The sequence below is a fragment of the Pseudopodoces humilis genome, chromosome 2 (assembly GCF_049639895.1).
Source record: "Pseudopodoces humilis isolate 2021_Gansu_Grassland_sample_001 chromosome 2, ASM4963989v1, whole genome shotgun sequence".
In the NCBI taxonomy this organism is placed as follows: domain Eukaryota; kingdom Metazoa; phylum Chordata; class Aves; order Passeriformes; family Paridae; genus Pseudopodoces; species Pseudopodoces humilis.
Window position 1 is genome coordinate 114,801,998 of NC_142201.1, and position 15,890 is coordinate 114,817,887.

The window sequence follows — 15,890 nt, forward strand, 5'->3', positions numbered from 1 at the left end:
AAAAAGAAAAAAGACGATTACTTATTAAAACAGACAAGTCTGATAATCAAATCTTTTTATTACATACATCTTTAGTTGTTAGATGGTGCTTTCTTCTGCTATGAAGAATATTCACCTATTTTATTATGATCAAAAGAACCCCACAAGTCTGTACAAGGACAGAAAATGAGAACCTCCATTCTCTCAGGACAGTGCTAAGTTAAGGCTGAACAGAACCAGCCAATGCACAAGTGTCAGTGTTTGACCGTGACAGCTGCTTGGGAAAAAAGAATATTGCACTGTGAGTTTTTCCTGCATTTTTATACTTTCAAACAGTAAAAATACCTTACTTCTGTTGTCCTAAGAGCAAGAAAGCCTTAGGGCAACAGGCTGCACGTAATTTCTAGTGTCACATGAAGCGTTGTATTTATCCCTTATAAACAACACAACCTGGTTCCTCTCCTTGCACATTAAATAGACCATAATTGTACTTCCTGATGGATTTCTTCCATCAGTGTATTTAATAATGGACTGACTAGCAAATTAATTATGCACTCATTACTCTCTGCATGTAGAACAGTTTTACTCTTTTTAAAAATCCACTTGAGCAACAGTCATTCCCTAATGGTATTTTTTCCCCTCCTTTTCCCCTTTCAAAGGGGAAGCTTGTTCATGTTATGCAAGACTGAAAAACTCCTGGTTTCTAAAAGAATAGGATGCCTGTGAAGGTGGGATTTAATTCTACAATACTGTGCCCCCTCCTCATGCTTTCAAGATTATAACTCAAGATGATGGGCCACAGATAGTCCCAAACAACAACACCCAGACACTTTTAGATCACTTTTTCCCCTGGACTGATTTTCTGAAGACAACAGTTATTCACAAGCAATTGTCACCACACAGCCTGGATATTCACAGTCTCTGATGAGAGATTTATGCCTTGAAATGAGACAGTCTATGAAGAAACGTTGCAACTTGAGTTCAGTGATAAGTACCAGGAAGAATTAAAATTGTTCTCTTTCTGCAAATGCCAGGGGTTTGATTTGCAAGTACTGTCAAAATGAGACATTTATTTAGACTAAAAAGAAATAATTTTTCTGTCTGACTTCAGTTTTTCATAAATCTTTACATCTCTGACTTTAACAGCAAGACTTGTTAATAACCAACCCAACATCTTCTAATTCTTGTTCTACGCACAGTCTCTGGATGGAGTGATAATGAAGGAAAGTCTCCCAGATGGCTTTGTCTGCAATCCAGTAAAATTAGTGCAATATCAAAGTTTTTTTCATGTGATGCACTACTGCATCTTACAGATAACCATAATCCAATATTAATTTTAAATATAGTTAGTCTGAAAACCCTCAAATAAGGAAAATATAATTGACCTATCACCTTTCAGAACAGACACACCAGCAAACAAACCAATCCTCTAAAATCCTAATGAATTAGGAAAAATGGATTTATTTCAAGGCAGCCTCAAGGTATTTTGTCCCACATCAATTTACCTTTGCATTTAACTTGAGAGTGATGAGATGCTGTCAACCACAAGTCTTCAGCTTTTAACTTGACTGTGGTCAGCCCAGTGTCCACATAGGCCACTCTGGAATAGAGAAGAAAACTCTCAGAGCCCTGCCAGAAGTGCAGATTGAAAGGTCTGCAATACTCTGATTAGTCTGTTACAAATATTAATCAGAGGGAATCCTATATGCCAAGCATTTCTGCTGCTGCAGATTTACTGCTGTTAATACACCGGCCTCATGCCTAATGCAGTCATATATCTCTGGGTTATTTACAGCATGTGTCAGGGCTCTGCAATATTAAAGAGACCTGCAGATTTCTGGGACTATTTCTCCACAACAGCTGAAAGAAAGACAAGTCTTGATAAAAGTGTCATTCAGCTGGAACCAGGTGAACTTGATATACTTAGAAAGAATTAGAGGATTCTTTCTCTCACTGGGGGAGAAAAATCATTAATCCTGCTTCATTCCAACTTTACCTCGAAAGTGTACCAGTTTTATAAAGATGAGAAACTACCTCTATACCACCCTTCCATCTACTGCTTCCTGAACCAGCAGCTAAGGCCCAGCACAGATACTGCAGTGAAAAATGCAGCAGTGTCCACACCAAAGCACAACTGGAGCCTGCAGCACTCTGCTCCAAAGATCCACAGCAAAGGAAAACAGAAAAATTCAAAGGATGCTGCTGAGGTGTCAGGGATTTTACTTGTTCTGACATTCATCTTGTTTGGACCACTTCAATCTTGATTTATAAGAAAAGGCTGGATTATTTCAGCTTAAAGTCACACTTTTTGTATAAACACATATGGAATTGTGTACATAAGGTGATATTTCACTTAAACAGACTTTTATACCTCTCTAGGCGCTCCATCACTTTATCAGAGGGAAAAAAAAAAAGAAAAATACAAAAAAAGGAATAAAAGGAATCAGCATAAAGATGGAAAGCCTCAGGTAAATCTCTGAAGTCCAGCATGACAGACGAATGACTGAGAGCATAGGACCAGGCAGGATTCCCTGGAAATGGAGAAGGCAAGAGGAGAAGATATTCCATATGAAATTAATGGCAATGTATCAAGCAAAAGAGCTTTGAGATTTGAGACAACATGGACTTAAGAGATATTGGCAACCTTTATGAATCCCCATGAGGGTGATAACAGTCCTAAAGGTGTTTTATAGTTGATAATTTGCCTTCCCAGGCAAATTGTCACTGACTCAACCAGTTTCATTAAGGGGAAGTATTAGAAGAGCCAATGACTTCCAAATTTTCAGGTGGGTTTGGGTGCAGTCAGCTTTCAGCATGTCCCAAAACTTGCTAGGAATGAGTAAATCTGGGGTACAGAACAAGCAAGGGTTTTTCCTAAAAAAAATCCTTAACTAAAGCTCAAGGTGTGAGCAGTGATTGCTCCTCACTACCAGCACCAAACACAGGCAGTTCTGCTGAAAGATCATTGCAGGATGTTCTTTAACTGCCAAGCAAATAAAGCATCACTTACAACTCACAAGCAGTCTCAGTTAAGAGGGTCTCTTAGAGAGTCACTTTAGTGTTAAAAGCACTCCGAAATCAAAGGTGTGACTTGCTAATGGACTTCACATTGCCTGTTCAGGTGATCCTGCTTCCATGTCGGAGTAAACCCGATGTGATTCCCCATGTGCAGCGTAGTCCTTTGATTAATCACTGACTTCTCCAACCTTTCTTCAAGATTTTGGTTTTTTTGGGTTTGAGTTTTTTTGTTTGTTTGTTTTTTGGTTGGTGTTTTTGTTTTTCATCCATTTTGGGAGAACAAACATAACTGAAAATTTATTTCCCATGTGTTTAAGAAATTTTACCTGATATTCTCAGATTTGAGTCTGTGAAACTTAAATAGAATACGGCACAATTACATATTAACAATGGCAATCGCCGACACAATCTTTGGCTGATTTCACAAGGGTGTTTTACATACGTTAAATAAAAGTGGGCCCTCAAAACAAATTCCCACTTAATGTTAGTCACATCTTGTTTATCTATATAGAAATCAGATGGGAAAACTCAAAACTGTTCTTACAACTAAGGCTTCTTTATTTCATTTAGCACAATATACACTTGTTCAAGTTTTGGGTTGAGTTTTTCATATTCTCCCCTCCACTCATTAATTTTTTTGGTAGATTTACCTTTCTGTGGAATAAATAATAAATTCCTCTAAGAAGATCCTTGTGTTCTTAAAAGCAGGTTCTTAAAAAGTTATTATTCTAATTCTAGAAAACATATGAAATGTTTTTATTCAAACATAAAGGTACATGACGGTCAACCATAATCTATAGCAATAGTCACAACTAGCTGTACAAAATAGGGAAAAAGAGAACTACTAATATTAACAGTAAATGTGTTTAATATACCCGTAGTTTATAGGTAAAAGAAGAAGTGATCTCCTAGTAGAGTATCATCTTTCAGCTTAGTTATTTGAGACAGAAAATATCCCTTCAGTTGATACAGGTTTGTTGGGTGTTTTTAATTTAAAAACAAAGCAAAATCAGTTTCTGAATAGAGTAAATGAACAGAACAAGCACATCTGATATGTTCAACTCACAAATACGAAAGAGGAATAGATTTCTAAAGATGGTGTTTGTTAAGAACTAAAATAATCATACCTATTCCAGCCCAGTATTTCTAGATCTCTGACAAGACAGGAGTAGTATTCTGGAGGCCGTGAGATGTGCAGGTCTTGTGTGTTTTTTAAAGCAATTTCCTGTTTAAAAGAACATTAAAAACATCGTTAAGGGCAATTTCAATATTTTTGCATCTATTTAGTTATTTTTGCAATTAATTCAGAAATATTAAGCTTATGTAAAATTAACTGTACACTGCATTTGTTTTGTTATAGCCTCCAGCTAAAGCAGATAAAGAAGCTGTTCGATAAATTACTTCAGATACCGGTAATGAAAACATCTGCAACTTAAAAAAACCCACAGATGTTGACAACAGAGTCTTCAGATGCAAATATCAATTGTGCCTCTTTTTCAGCTAATAAATTTGAAGTCAAGCATCTTGACTGAAAGAACACTTCAAAATAAGGTTCTATTAAGCCCACAGCTGTCTCCTTGGCTCTGCTGCCACAAAGGACAACACATCTATGATATTTCCCATATTTTATATATATATATATAAACTTTATATAGCAATCAAAAACCAAAATCAGTTTCTCAGTTTCAACATCACAGGATCCCTTAGAGTAAGTTTTGGTACAGACACTCATCAAGAATGTAGTAATGTCTCAAAAATAAGTTTTTATTGAAAAGTTAACATCACTGCGAAAAATAAGCCCTAACCATGTGTTTCAGTTGTGTTGTGCTACTTGTTCTCTAAAAGTGCATTTAAGTTAAAATTATGCTTACAGAACATTTATGACATTTAGAATAAAATTATTAATAATTTAAAATAAAATAAATTTAAATGAAAATATAATTTGTAAGACAAGTTTAACAATAATTTCTGCCCAGTTCTCCCACACCATCATCAGTGTTTTCATTCTCTGCAGTAACTGAGGATTGCTATTTTGCCATTTGGAATGGATTATACTTTCACTGCATTCTCATTTTCTGAGTGCTTGTGTAAGTAAGCAAATAGATTGGAATAACTATTGTAAAATATTCCAAAATAGACATTCTTATTCAAGCCCATTCCAAGCAAAGCAGAGCAGAGCAGCAGTGTAATGCCAGGAGGAACTGCTGCTGCAGTTTTGAATACTTCCTCTGTTTTATTCCTGAAATAAAGTAGGTTGGATGAAGTATTCATCAGGAAGAATGTTCATAGAATAATGTTTTACTATTAGATAAGAAGTCACAGTTTCATGTTTATTAAAGAGTTTGCTACTCTTCAACCCCAGACCTGGAAATCTTCTAAAAGAATAAACAGCAGCCTCTGAAATATTAGGGGAAAAAAAAACCCTTCCTGCTTGTATTTGTCAAATTGTTACACAGGTGAAAGCACCTTCAGCAACCCACTGACTGTATAACCCATTGTATAATTACAAGCCTGCTTTACCATCCAGACAATAACAGGAATTCCAAGAAAATCACTGTAAAGAGGATCTCTATACTGAGATCCCTCGCTGGGATTCTAAATTTTCTATAATACTCCAAATTCCAAAGAATACAGTCACTTAAATAGGATATTTATACAACTGTTACATGAACAGCATATATACAAAATCACTTCTTTTTATTAAAAAAAAAAAAAAAAAAAAAAAAAAAAGCTATAAATCTATGGAACAGTAACCTGTAAAAACTGCAAGTGAAACCCAAAACTCTCGGAGCCTCCCATGTCCCACACATATATTCTGCCACTCACCAAAACAGTTTTCAGTTCCACCATAAAGCTGACAAGATCTGGGCAGCTCTGCAGCCTCTGGAGGAAAGAGAGGATTAGTTAATTTTCTGCAAATTGTAACTTCTGGTGGTTCAGCCCAACTCTTTTTCTGGTAGTTAAACTAAACATCAAAAACCCCAAATGTACACCGCATGTTTACATTTTTCAGTTACAGAAGAGAACTTCCAGGAAACTTTATGGAGAAGGAAACATCCCCTGGCATCTCTCATTTATGTATTTATGAACCCACATCCATGAGATACAGTGTCTCAACCAACACCATGGCAAAGGTTCCTCCTTGGAATCAAAGCATTCTTTAGGACTCGAAGGCTGCTGTATCCTCACTCCAAAGCTTCCTTTGGGTACTCAGGTGTAATTTAGATCCCAAGAATGAACTGAGTCCATTAAAAATTAATGTGAATTCTCCCCTGTGCATTGAATGAACAACTTGTAAAAAAGTAAATACGTTAAAAAAAGAAGACAAAATCTGTTTCTAATTGAGAGAGTAAAGAAAAATTCCATGTCATCAGTCATTTATTAAAAATTGTTCTAGCCTGATGTCAAAAAAATAAAAGATAAAAGTTGAATAAAAGTAAATATTCACTGAATTCCATCCATTTCTCATTATATTTACTTGCAAATCCTCATCCATTTAAAAAAAAAACATCTTGGCTCTACAATGAAAGGGAGGCTCTTTAGCCCTTTTAGAATAGGTGCACGAGCACAAGCTTTTCAGAATCCTTATAAACAAAGATTTAAGACTGTTTAATAATCATATTTAAATAAGTGGTTTTAAACTTGCATACCTGCTTTAAAATGTGCCAATATCCATGCAGGATCTTCTTCAGACACCAGCTGCACTCTATCCTAGACAAACAAGAGTTTTGTAGAGATTTTAAACTCACAGTACATGATTTTTAGAAGAGAGCAGAAAGCCTTCTACACACAACAGCTTTTCTTGGAAAAAAACCAAAGGAACGAAACAATACGTCAGAACTGCTTTGAGTTTTGTGTTCAAAGTTACTTAAAACTTCCAACTGTCACTATGTCAAAGCCCATTAAAAATTAAACATCAACCTGCAAAAGCCCATTCTGTGCCAAAAATAACAACATAATTCTTGCAAGCAAGTGTGACTTCATAAAATCCACTAATATTTAAAAGTGATAACCTGAAAATGTCAAAGTTAGCTTTGTAATGCAGTTTTAATTACCCAATCTAGAATGTAATAAAGCTGTGGAATACCACATCTGGCTCCCAGTTTGGAGCTGGCTGGCCCAGGCAGAACCATGGAATACAAAGTTAAAGGCTCACCCACGTAGGTGGAGTAGCCCCTTTCATCCCACTTCCCACTGACTGCTGGGATAAACAGAAATAAGAACAAAGCTTTTAAGGAAAGGTTGGGTTATACCAATTAATACACAGAAACAGCAAACAGAAAATTAAGTTTAAAAGCTCTGTTAGCCATCATTGCTTAAATTGCTCACCTAATTGCTTAAATTTACAACTTTGCACTGAATTTTCTGTTTCTGTAATGGTCACATATAAATGATCTATATATATAAATTATATAAAAATATAATTTTTTCCCAAGTACATTGCTTCATGTACGTAAATACAACCAATTAATTACAACATGTTTCAAAGTTAATTAACAACAAAATATTTTGATATAGGCGATGCTTATCGTCAGCATTTATTAACACTGATGCTGTGCAATTTTGTTGCAAGGTTAAGATGAAACCAGTGCGAATTAACCAGTGCAAATTAATTAATAACACTGATATTGGGAAAAAAAGAATAACTCATTTTCATATCCATTATTGCTTTTATCAAAATTAACTTTGTTACATCACACTTAGAAAGTGCTATCATAAAAGTCTCTTACCTGGCATTTTTCAGTTGCAAATCCACCGGTAGCAGTAGCCTGATGTGGAAGTCTCCACCCTTGAAAAGAAGTATTTAGTTAACAGGAAGGTCAGAAAAGAAAAATATTAGACACTTGTGGGAACGATTCCCCATCAGATCAGCTACTAAGGAAAAAACTTTGTCTTTTTTGTCTTTCAGGAATATTATTCAGAGTCTCTTTCCTTAGGGATAAAAAGCAGCATGAGTGACAAGTACAAATAATGTTGATTTTAATTCTGAAGTTGAAATACTCTTGACCTTTAATTTACAATATTCAGTAAAAACTCTTCAGTACATCACATTTCATAAAGCAAACATAACACTTTTCAGGAGAAAAATAAACATTATCCAAATCTGGACAAGACCGAAACACATAATTTAATCCAAGTCATGCTGCTGTACATGGAAGTTTATCTTCAACTCGAGTAAAAGTCAAAACAGACGCTTATCTAAGAAGTAACTACACTAAAAAGAACCTTGGGCACTGATCCACAGCACATTTCATCAGCGTTTTACAAACTGAAAACAAAAACAGCCCCAGGTACATAAATTTAACTTTTTTTCTTGTTAGTGCAATCTACATGCAGCAGCTTCTAAATCCCCCCTACTTGTATTTGCAGTCCTTATTGAGGCCCTCCTCCTACTTACTTACGGGTTGATCAAATTAAAACTGAAATAAAGCTGGTGAAGCCCCGAAGCATAGGGGACGGATAACTTATCTTAAAACTTTTATTCCAGACCCTATCCCAGCTCAGCACACCTTGAAGCTGGGAGTACTGGGTCCCCAGCACAAGCAAGGCGTGGACATGCTGGAGTTAATCCAGGGAGGAGCTCTGAAGGTGACCAAGAGCTCAAAGCATCTCTCATGCCAGGAAAGCCTGAGGGAGCTTGGACTGTTTAGCCTGGAGAAAAGAGGGATTGGGGAAGGACTAAAAATGTACAGCCAGACCTGAGCGACACAAACTGACAGGCTAAGGTGACAGAAATACAGGAAATGTCACCTGAATGGAATGAAAAATAACCCTAATTTATAGATAAGGGGGGATCAGAGACTGGAACAGGCCATCTAAGAGGTTGCACAATCTCAATGCTTGGAGATGTTCACAACCCGACTGAAAATGGCCTAAAGCAACCTGCTGAAGGCAGAGGACCTCCAGAGGTTCCTTTCAGTCGCAATGTCAGCTACGGTTTTGACAATGCTAGGGGGCACAGACCATGTCTTTTGCCATCTCCTTAGAGGAGTAAAGCCCCGCGCTATTTCTAAATTAAAATACACAAATTTAATATAAATTAAAATAAAATTCAGAGCTCTGTCTGTGTGATATTTTAAGGAGCCACAGCGGCACAGTGTCAGTGATGGCAAAGCTGGGTTGGGAGCATCCTCCTCACCCGGCCTCAGGCGCTGTTCTGCCCCCCGCCCCGCGCTTTCCGCATCCCGAGGGACGATGCACCGCCTCAGCTGAAGTAAGTAAAGTAAATAAACCGCCTCACAAGTAAATAAAAAGAAAACGCCCGCCATCAGTCATTTACGTCAACTTTTACCACAGGCCATGAACGCGGGCACATTCAGCCTTGCCCCAAAACCACTTTCGTCAGCACAACTAACCCAGCCCAGAAGGCAGCAGGAAGCCATTCCCTGGGCAAACCCGCGGGACGGCGGCGGGATCCCTCAGGGCAGGGAAACGGCATTCCCCGACTCACATTCCCCGTGGCTCAGCCAGCAACTCCGGCAGAGCGGGAAGCGCTTCCCCCTCAGACCAGGCGCGACACGGCGGGAAGCGCTTCCCTCTCCCCAGACCCGGCAGGGAGGGAAGCAACCCCCGCTCCGCCTCGGAGTAAAGTCCGCCGGCCAAGGGGCGCCCGGGCTGCGGTACCTGGGCAGTGACAAAGCCCTCGTAGGCGGCGCCGCGGCGGTCCTGAGCAGCAGCAGCAGCAGCGGCGGCGGGCAGTGCCAGAGCAGAGCCCGCGCTCCCGCCGCGCTCTCGCCATGTTCCCGCCCGGCGCCGCCGCCGCCGTTCGAAAGCGAGGCCCCGCCCCCGCCGGCGGGCGGCGCACGCGCCCGAGGGCAAGGGAAGGGCGGGCTCTTGAGGGGCGGCGCGCGACGCTGAGGCGGGCGCGCGCCTGAGGTGACGAGCGTGTCGCTAGGGGAGGAGCGCACCTGAGGAGGGGGTACGCCTGGGAGGAGGGTTGTGTCGCTTAGAGGAGCATAGCTGAGGCGGGGGGAGTGCGTGTCACTGAGGGCAGCGCACCCGAGGAAAAGAGCACTCCTGGGGGACCACACCTGAGGGGAGGTTGTGTCGCTGAAGGGAGTACACCTGAGGAGGGGGAAGCGCACCTGAGGGGAGGAACGCCCTCGAGGGGTGACGTGCGTGCCACTGAGGGGAGCGCACCTATGGAGAGGCGAAGGCCTGAGGGGAGAAGCGCACTGCGCTGGGGGATGCGCACTCTCAGGGGAGGCGCGCGCGTCGCGAAGGCGGGAAACCCTGAGGGAGAGCCCCCGCGGCTTCCAGAGCTCCTGAGGGGCAGCTTCCATAGAATCCCGAGGAGCGGCTTCCAGAATCCCGAGGAGCAGCCCTGTCTTCTCTCACAGCAAGGAGGGGCTCCTCTTGCTTTGAGGAGCGTCTTTTCCAGAGCGCTGAAGGAGCACGGCTTCCCTAGAGCAGAGCCGGGCTTTCCTCTCTATTTAGCACATCCTGAGGGGACTGGATTTAAGGTAAGGACTTAGCTGTTATGTACGGATAACTATTAAGTAAGGCTCATAGTAGTCATCTGACTGTGTCATGGAGATTTTCGTGCCACCCAGGGCAAGGGGTTACTTGATTTATCCATTCTTTTCTAGGAGTCAGGGTTTCTTTTCTAGGAGTCAATGTTTTGTACCATAAGGGTTTCATACTTTGAGGGTTGTAATAGTTCCTCTGCCCGCTCACACAGGTGTTGGGATAAAAACCTTCCTTTCTTTTCTGGGTGGGTTGCTGCCAGGACCTGGTAGCCAAAATCTGTGGGAAAGCCTGAGGAGAGAAACTTAAAACTTTGGGGTTTTTTGTGTTTGTTTTGGAAGGTATTACAACTTTTCACGTCACCAAGACTGAGTAACATGCAAAACTAAATTTCTGCCCAAATAGGCATGTTTAAGAAAGAAAACACTGTTTTTTGCCCAAATAGATATATTTGAGCAAGAAAACACAGTTTTTTGAAGAGATAAGTGACTTACCGCAGTCACCTAAGAGGTGTGTGGCACAAGCAACTGTACCTGTGGGATAGGAGACGGGTTGAAAGGGAAATGAAGAAAACCATACAAATGTTCACACCTGCAGTTAAATCCTATTTCCTTAGCTTGGGAGGCCCATTCAGGGATTGCATGGAATTAGAAGAGTCAAAAGCAGAGAAACCCTTTGCAGCTTTATGTTGTTATAGAGGCTATTGGAAATATAACATAGAATGCACAAGGAGGCAATAGAGAGGTGAAAGAGTCCCAAGATTTGACATGTAAACTCATCATAGTAAGATTTTCAGGAATATGTGATACTAAATATATATTCTCACCACTGTTTACCTTTTTCATATACCTTGGAAGTATCGTGATTTCCACACTAACAGGAAACTATCAGTGTATCTGAGAAAGAAAGATTCCGTTCTGTGCAAGAATGTTGCTTTACTCACCAGTTTATGATCTAGAAAAGCTTGGACAATGCAAGATTGTTACCAATACAAGAAACATTTTCTAAATACATGAACGATCAAGTTCAGCCCTTTTGTAGTTTGCTCCCCTGAAGCTGTTCCTGTGCCTTTCACTACCCAGCATATCTCACCATGAGCAGTTCATCCAATGTTTCGTAGCAATTTGTATCCCTTGTGTTATCTATTAATTTAATTTTGACCAAAACATTTTTCCTCTTGAGCTGTTTTCGCTCAGTATGCATTGCACTAGAAATTACTTTATTTAATTGTGAAGTAGCTCTGTACTTTACCAGGTCCACTGATTATTTCTTAATTGCATCAAGTGCAAAATTGGAGGCAGGGGTTTTTTTCTTCTTTTTTTGGCCATGATTATCTGAGCCTCTGGCATTAAAAAAATGTCAAGTCCCTTTAGCCAAGTGCATTTATAGATGCATCTAAATAAAAATACAATAAGATCAGAAGCATTAAATATTTATCCTGGGGCGACTTTATGATACTGGTATCCCCAAATGGCCTGGTTTATGTTATATATTAAGTTCAGCACCTTTCAGGCTGGCTTTGAGAGCTAGGGAAGTTGAAACTGCTGGAGGCTGATGGGAGTTTTTTCTCCTGGCCAATAACTGGCCATTTCTGAGAACTGACAGTGGTTTTAACCATTGAAAAGTGAGATAAACCTGTGAACACCTACCTTAAGATGTAAACCCGGGAATTTCTGGCTCTCTTTGGTTTCCGGCTTCTGCAGAGGTAACAGGCTCTGGCTCAGCCTCCCCCCTCCCTGCCCCCATCAGGCAGAACAAGGCTGCAGAGGGGTTGGGGGGGAGAAAAGCAGGGCTGGCCAGCCTGACTCAGTTTGCAGTTTCTGCTGCAGAACTGAAACCTGACACCATGAACATCTGCAGTTTGAGCAAGACTTTAACTCTTTTACCACCCGGATGAGACTTGCAGATTAATCCTTTTTTTTCTAGAGAGAGGGGAAGAGAGAGAGGGAGTGATCAACATGTAAAAACACATAAAAACTATCCAAAAACAACCAAAAACTATCAAAGACAGTGAAGAAAGGAATTAAATTTTAGAGGGGGAAGAGAAAATAAGGAGATGCTTTAATAAGCTGAAACATTTTTCTGTTAAAGCTATAGAGATGGACAGTAGTGTTTGAAAAAAAAACTCCTTTAATTAATGAGAGAGTATATTGGGAGGAATGGAGTCGTTCAGAGTGTGGATTTTGAGCAAATGGTGAAGTGGTTGTGATCCTGTGAGATGCTGGAACAGGGGGGAAGAAGTAATAGTTGAAGATTTGTGGCCTTTAAGAGGCAAAGAGAAAACTTCTGTTTCCAGAGAGGCTCACAAAAACAAATGAAGAGAACTTTTGCCTTTGAATAACTCATCCTTGAAAATGACATCCCTAAACTCATTGACCCATAGCACACCTCAGAGTGATGTGAAACGGGAGGAGAGAACTGATGGCAGAATTTCCGGGCAGCTGGCATCAGAAAAATAGAAAGCTATGAAGAAGAGTTTTCTTGTGAAAAACTCCATAGATTAGCAGAAGAAGACTTCTGTTTCTCTACAAAGACTGATGAAAGGACTATAGTAAGAATTGGGACTGTTTTAACCACCATGGTTATTTTTTTGTCTTTATGTTGTCATGTGAACAAGAGAATAGTTGGGGAGTTAGAAGAAAAAAGGGTTTCTGGAGATTTTATTCTGTTTTCTTATTCTTACAGTTTTTGTTAATAAACTTTCTTTGTTCCGGCTTAAATTTTAAGCCTGTTTTGCTCTTGTTCTAATCCATATCTCACAGCAAGAAATAAGTAAGTTTTCTAGTGATTTTTTTTTTTTAGTTACTGCTTTAAAACTACGACTTTTATTTGGTGCATTGGCCGGGAAATGAAATTGGCAAATCTAAACTACTACAGCATGCCACGCTTTACATTGGCAAAACCAATGAAGAGCATTGCAGAAGCCTCATGCAAGTGAGCTGAACAGACACTGCAAAGTTAAAGCCTTAGCAGGCACAGGTTGCAGCAGGGGAGGTTTAAATTGGCTATTAAGAAGAATTTCTTCACAGCAGGAGCTGTCAAGCATTGGAACAGGCTGCTCAAAGAAGTGGTTGAATCACCAGCCCTGGAGGCATTTATAAGTTGTGAGGATGTGGCACTCAAAGACATGGTTCAGTGGTGGACTGGGCAGTGTTGGGTTAACAGTTGGACTTCATGAAATTAGAAGCCTTTTCCAACCTGAATGAATCTACATGATCCACTCAAGAACTACTCAAAAAGAACTACCACGTTCTTGATGGTGATGAGACAAGAAAATATGGGAAAAAACCAACATACCCTAGGGAAAAGAAAAAAGCTACAGAGTTCCAGCATGCTTCTACAGCATCAAGTGTTATTTTTTACAGCTAAATAATAATAATAATGAAACAGATGCAAGAGTGGTAGCATAGAGGAAATATTTATGTAATATGAAAAGGTTGCTTGGTGAGATTAATGCCAAAAGGACACCATATAAATCATTGTCAAAGCAGCTTGGCCCTATGTTCCTAATAATTTTTAAAAAGCCATCTATTTTTAAAAAGGTTAAAGCAATTTTTATTCCTCTAAAGCTTGCATGAAGATGATGTTTCTATATTTTATTTTTCCTCTACACAATGCATGTTCAACAGCAAGGAGAGACAGGGAATTAGTATCTGCTGCTAGGATAATTATCTAGTTCCATGAGGAAAGTCAGATTAATTGGGATTTTATGTAGTATTTCCACACTAGCAGTAAGAATCAGTCCTTTGTAGAAACAGGCATAAGAAATTTTATTGAGTGTAAGAATACAAAAACTTGACACATTAAGCTGTACAAAAGGTACACGAGCACTAAATGAGGCAACTGTATCCATAAAAAAGCCAAAATTTACAAATGACTCATACTACTGAAATGTACAGGTGCTGTGGTACTTTCTCATTAAGACTTTATATTCCAATAAAGAAACAAAATCAAGAGCAGTAATTATTTTCTAGTGCCTACTGCCTAAATTTAAAAGCCATAGTCCAGAACACAAATCAAAAATAACTACCTGACTTCCAATATCACAGAGGAGACATGTTCAACACGGATTCAAAAATTCCCTCCATTTTCAAATTGTGAAGACACAGTACCTAGTAAAACATTGGCTGGTATTGATCTCTTAGATTACAACAAACAGCCCCAAAGTATTTTACAGAACCTAGATCCAAATTTGAGGTGGTTCTAAGCAGTGTAGCTTAACTGACATACAGACCAATAACAAAAACACGTTGCTAATGTTCCTAACAAGGATTTTTTTTTTTTTATTTTTTATTACTTGGACTACTTTAATTTCAGAATATTACACTGGCCAGTGCATTAAGCAAAGGCTTTGTGATTTTGATTCTTTGACCAGTGTTCATTAATATAAAGGGTTAATATAAAGTCCTTGGAAATGCCCCTTATTTGCTTTCATTGAATCAACTGACTACTGCATACAACAAGGAACCTACAGATGCTACGAAACACAAGATCAGTATAGAAGCAGAGACAAAGAGGTACAGGGGAGTCAGAGAGCACTGCCCCTAAATAAGCACATTCTTTAAAGGAATGTGGCTCTCATGTATGACTCATAGTTTTGCTACATTAGATTACTACATTGCTTTAGATAACAAATTTTTAGAGTTCACAAAAGGAAAAAACTTCTAAAGACAAGGAAGTGGGATGCAGTTTGTTACAGAAAACAAAGAGTCTGTAAAGGTAACAGAAAAGAGGACAACAAAAGAAAGTAGAAGAACTTCCCACTTGTCAGAAGATTTTTCAAGCTGTCAAATTAAAGTTCTGGAGTATAAGAGGAACAGAAAATTAGAAGCTTAAATAATGTCATCATTGTCATATCTGAAACAAAATAATCATACTAGGGCCAGAAAATTCATGCACTATGTTAAGGACAACTGAGTTTTAAACTCATTCTGCAGAAATAGCCTAGAATTAGACAATTCAGTTTGTATTTGCAGTCCGTGTTTAGATGGTCTAACTCAAGTTTTGTTGTATATCCTAAGGATCAGTGTTTCATTCAAATATTGTAGAATTAAGGAGCAGCTTCCTTTACCTATCAGCTGCTAAAAGCCTTTAAGCAGCTGCAAAATTGTTTTTATCTTTGTATATTTGAATGTCTGACCTCTAGAGACAACTCTCAAATACTTCAATGCTTTCATTAGGAAATACCATCATAAACTATCCAAGATATGAATGCTGGGTTTTATTTATTTTTTTTTAAAACACAAAATTATACACAGAATAGATAAAAAGATACTATTTTCATGTAGCATCGATCCGCTTTCTTCAAACTGTTTTAGATCAAAGCTGCCCATACGCTGATTTCACTGTTACTTTCTTGAGGAAGAAAAGTCAAATAGAGTCTGTCCAACTGGCCTAACAAGAAGAATACAGACATTTTAGACCAT

The 15,890-nt window shown here is 39.2% G+C and overlaps 1 protein-coding gene across 39 annotated transcripts in view; it reads right to left on the reverse strand.

The window, feature by feature from the left end:
* The window catches only part of LOC148184968 (E3 ubiquitin-protein ligase FANCL-like), a 40,529-nt gene extending 30,779 nt beyond the window's left edge, over nt 1–9,750 (reverse strand). For 28 of the 39 annotated variants that reach the window (XR_015771824.1, XR_015771823.1, XR_015771822.1 and 25 more), the window contains exons 1-6: nt 9,354–9,581; nt 7,728–7,786; nt 6,648–6,708; nt 5,824–5,880; nt 4,125–4,222; nt 1,485–1,579 (exon numbers count right to left, since the gene is read on the reverse strand). Coding sequence is in view for 4 of the 39 variants with exons in the window: in XM_088051122.1 (XP_087907248.1) it covers nt 1,119–1,225; nt 1,485–1,579; nt 4,125–4,222; nt 5,824–5,880; nt 6,648–6,708; nt 7,728–7,786; nt 9,354–9,380 (504 nt within the window). In the remaining 35 variants the exon portion in view is untranslated. The other 11 variants (XM_088051130.1, XM_088051129.1, XM_088051128.1 and 8 more) reach the window with 6 other exon arrangements.
* Nucleotides 9,751–15,890: the final 6,140 nt, after the last annotated feature.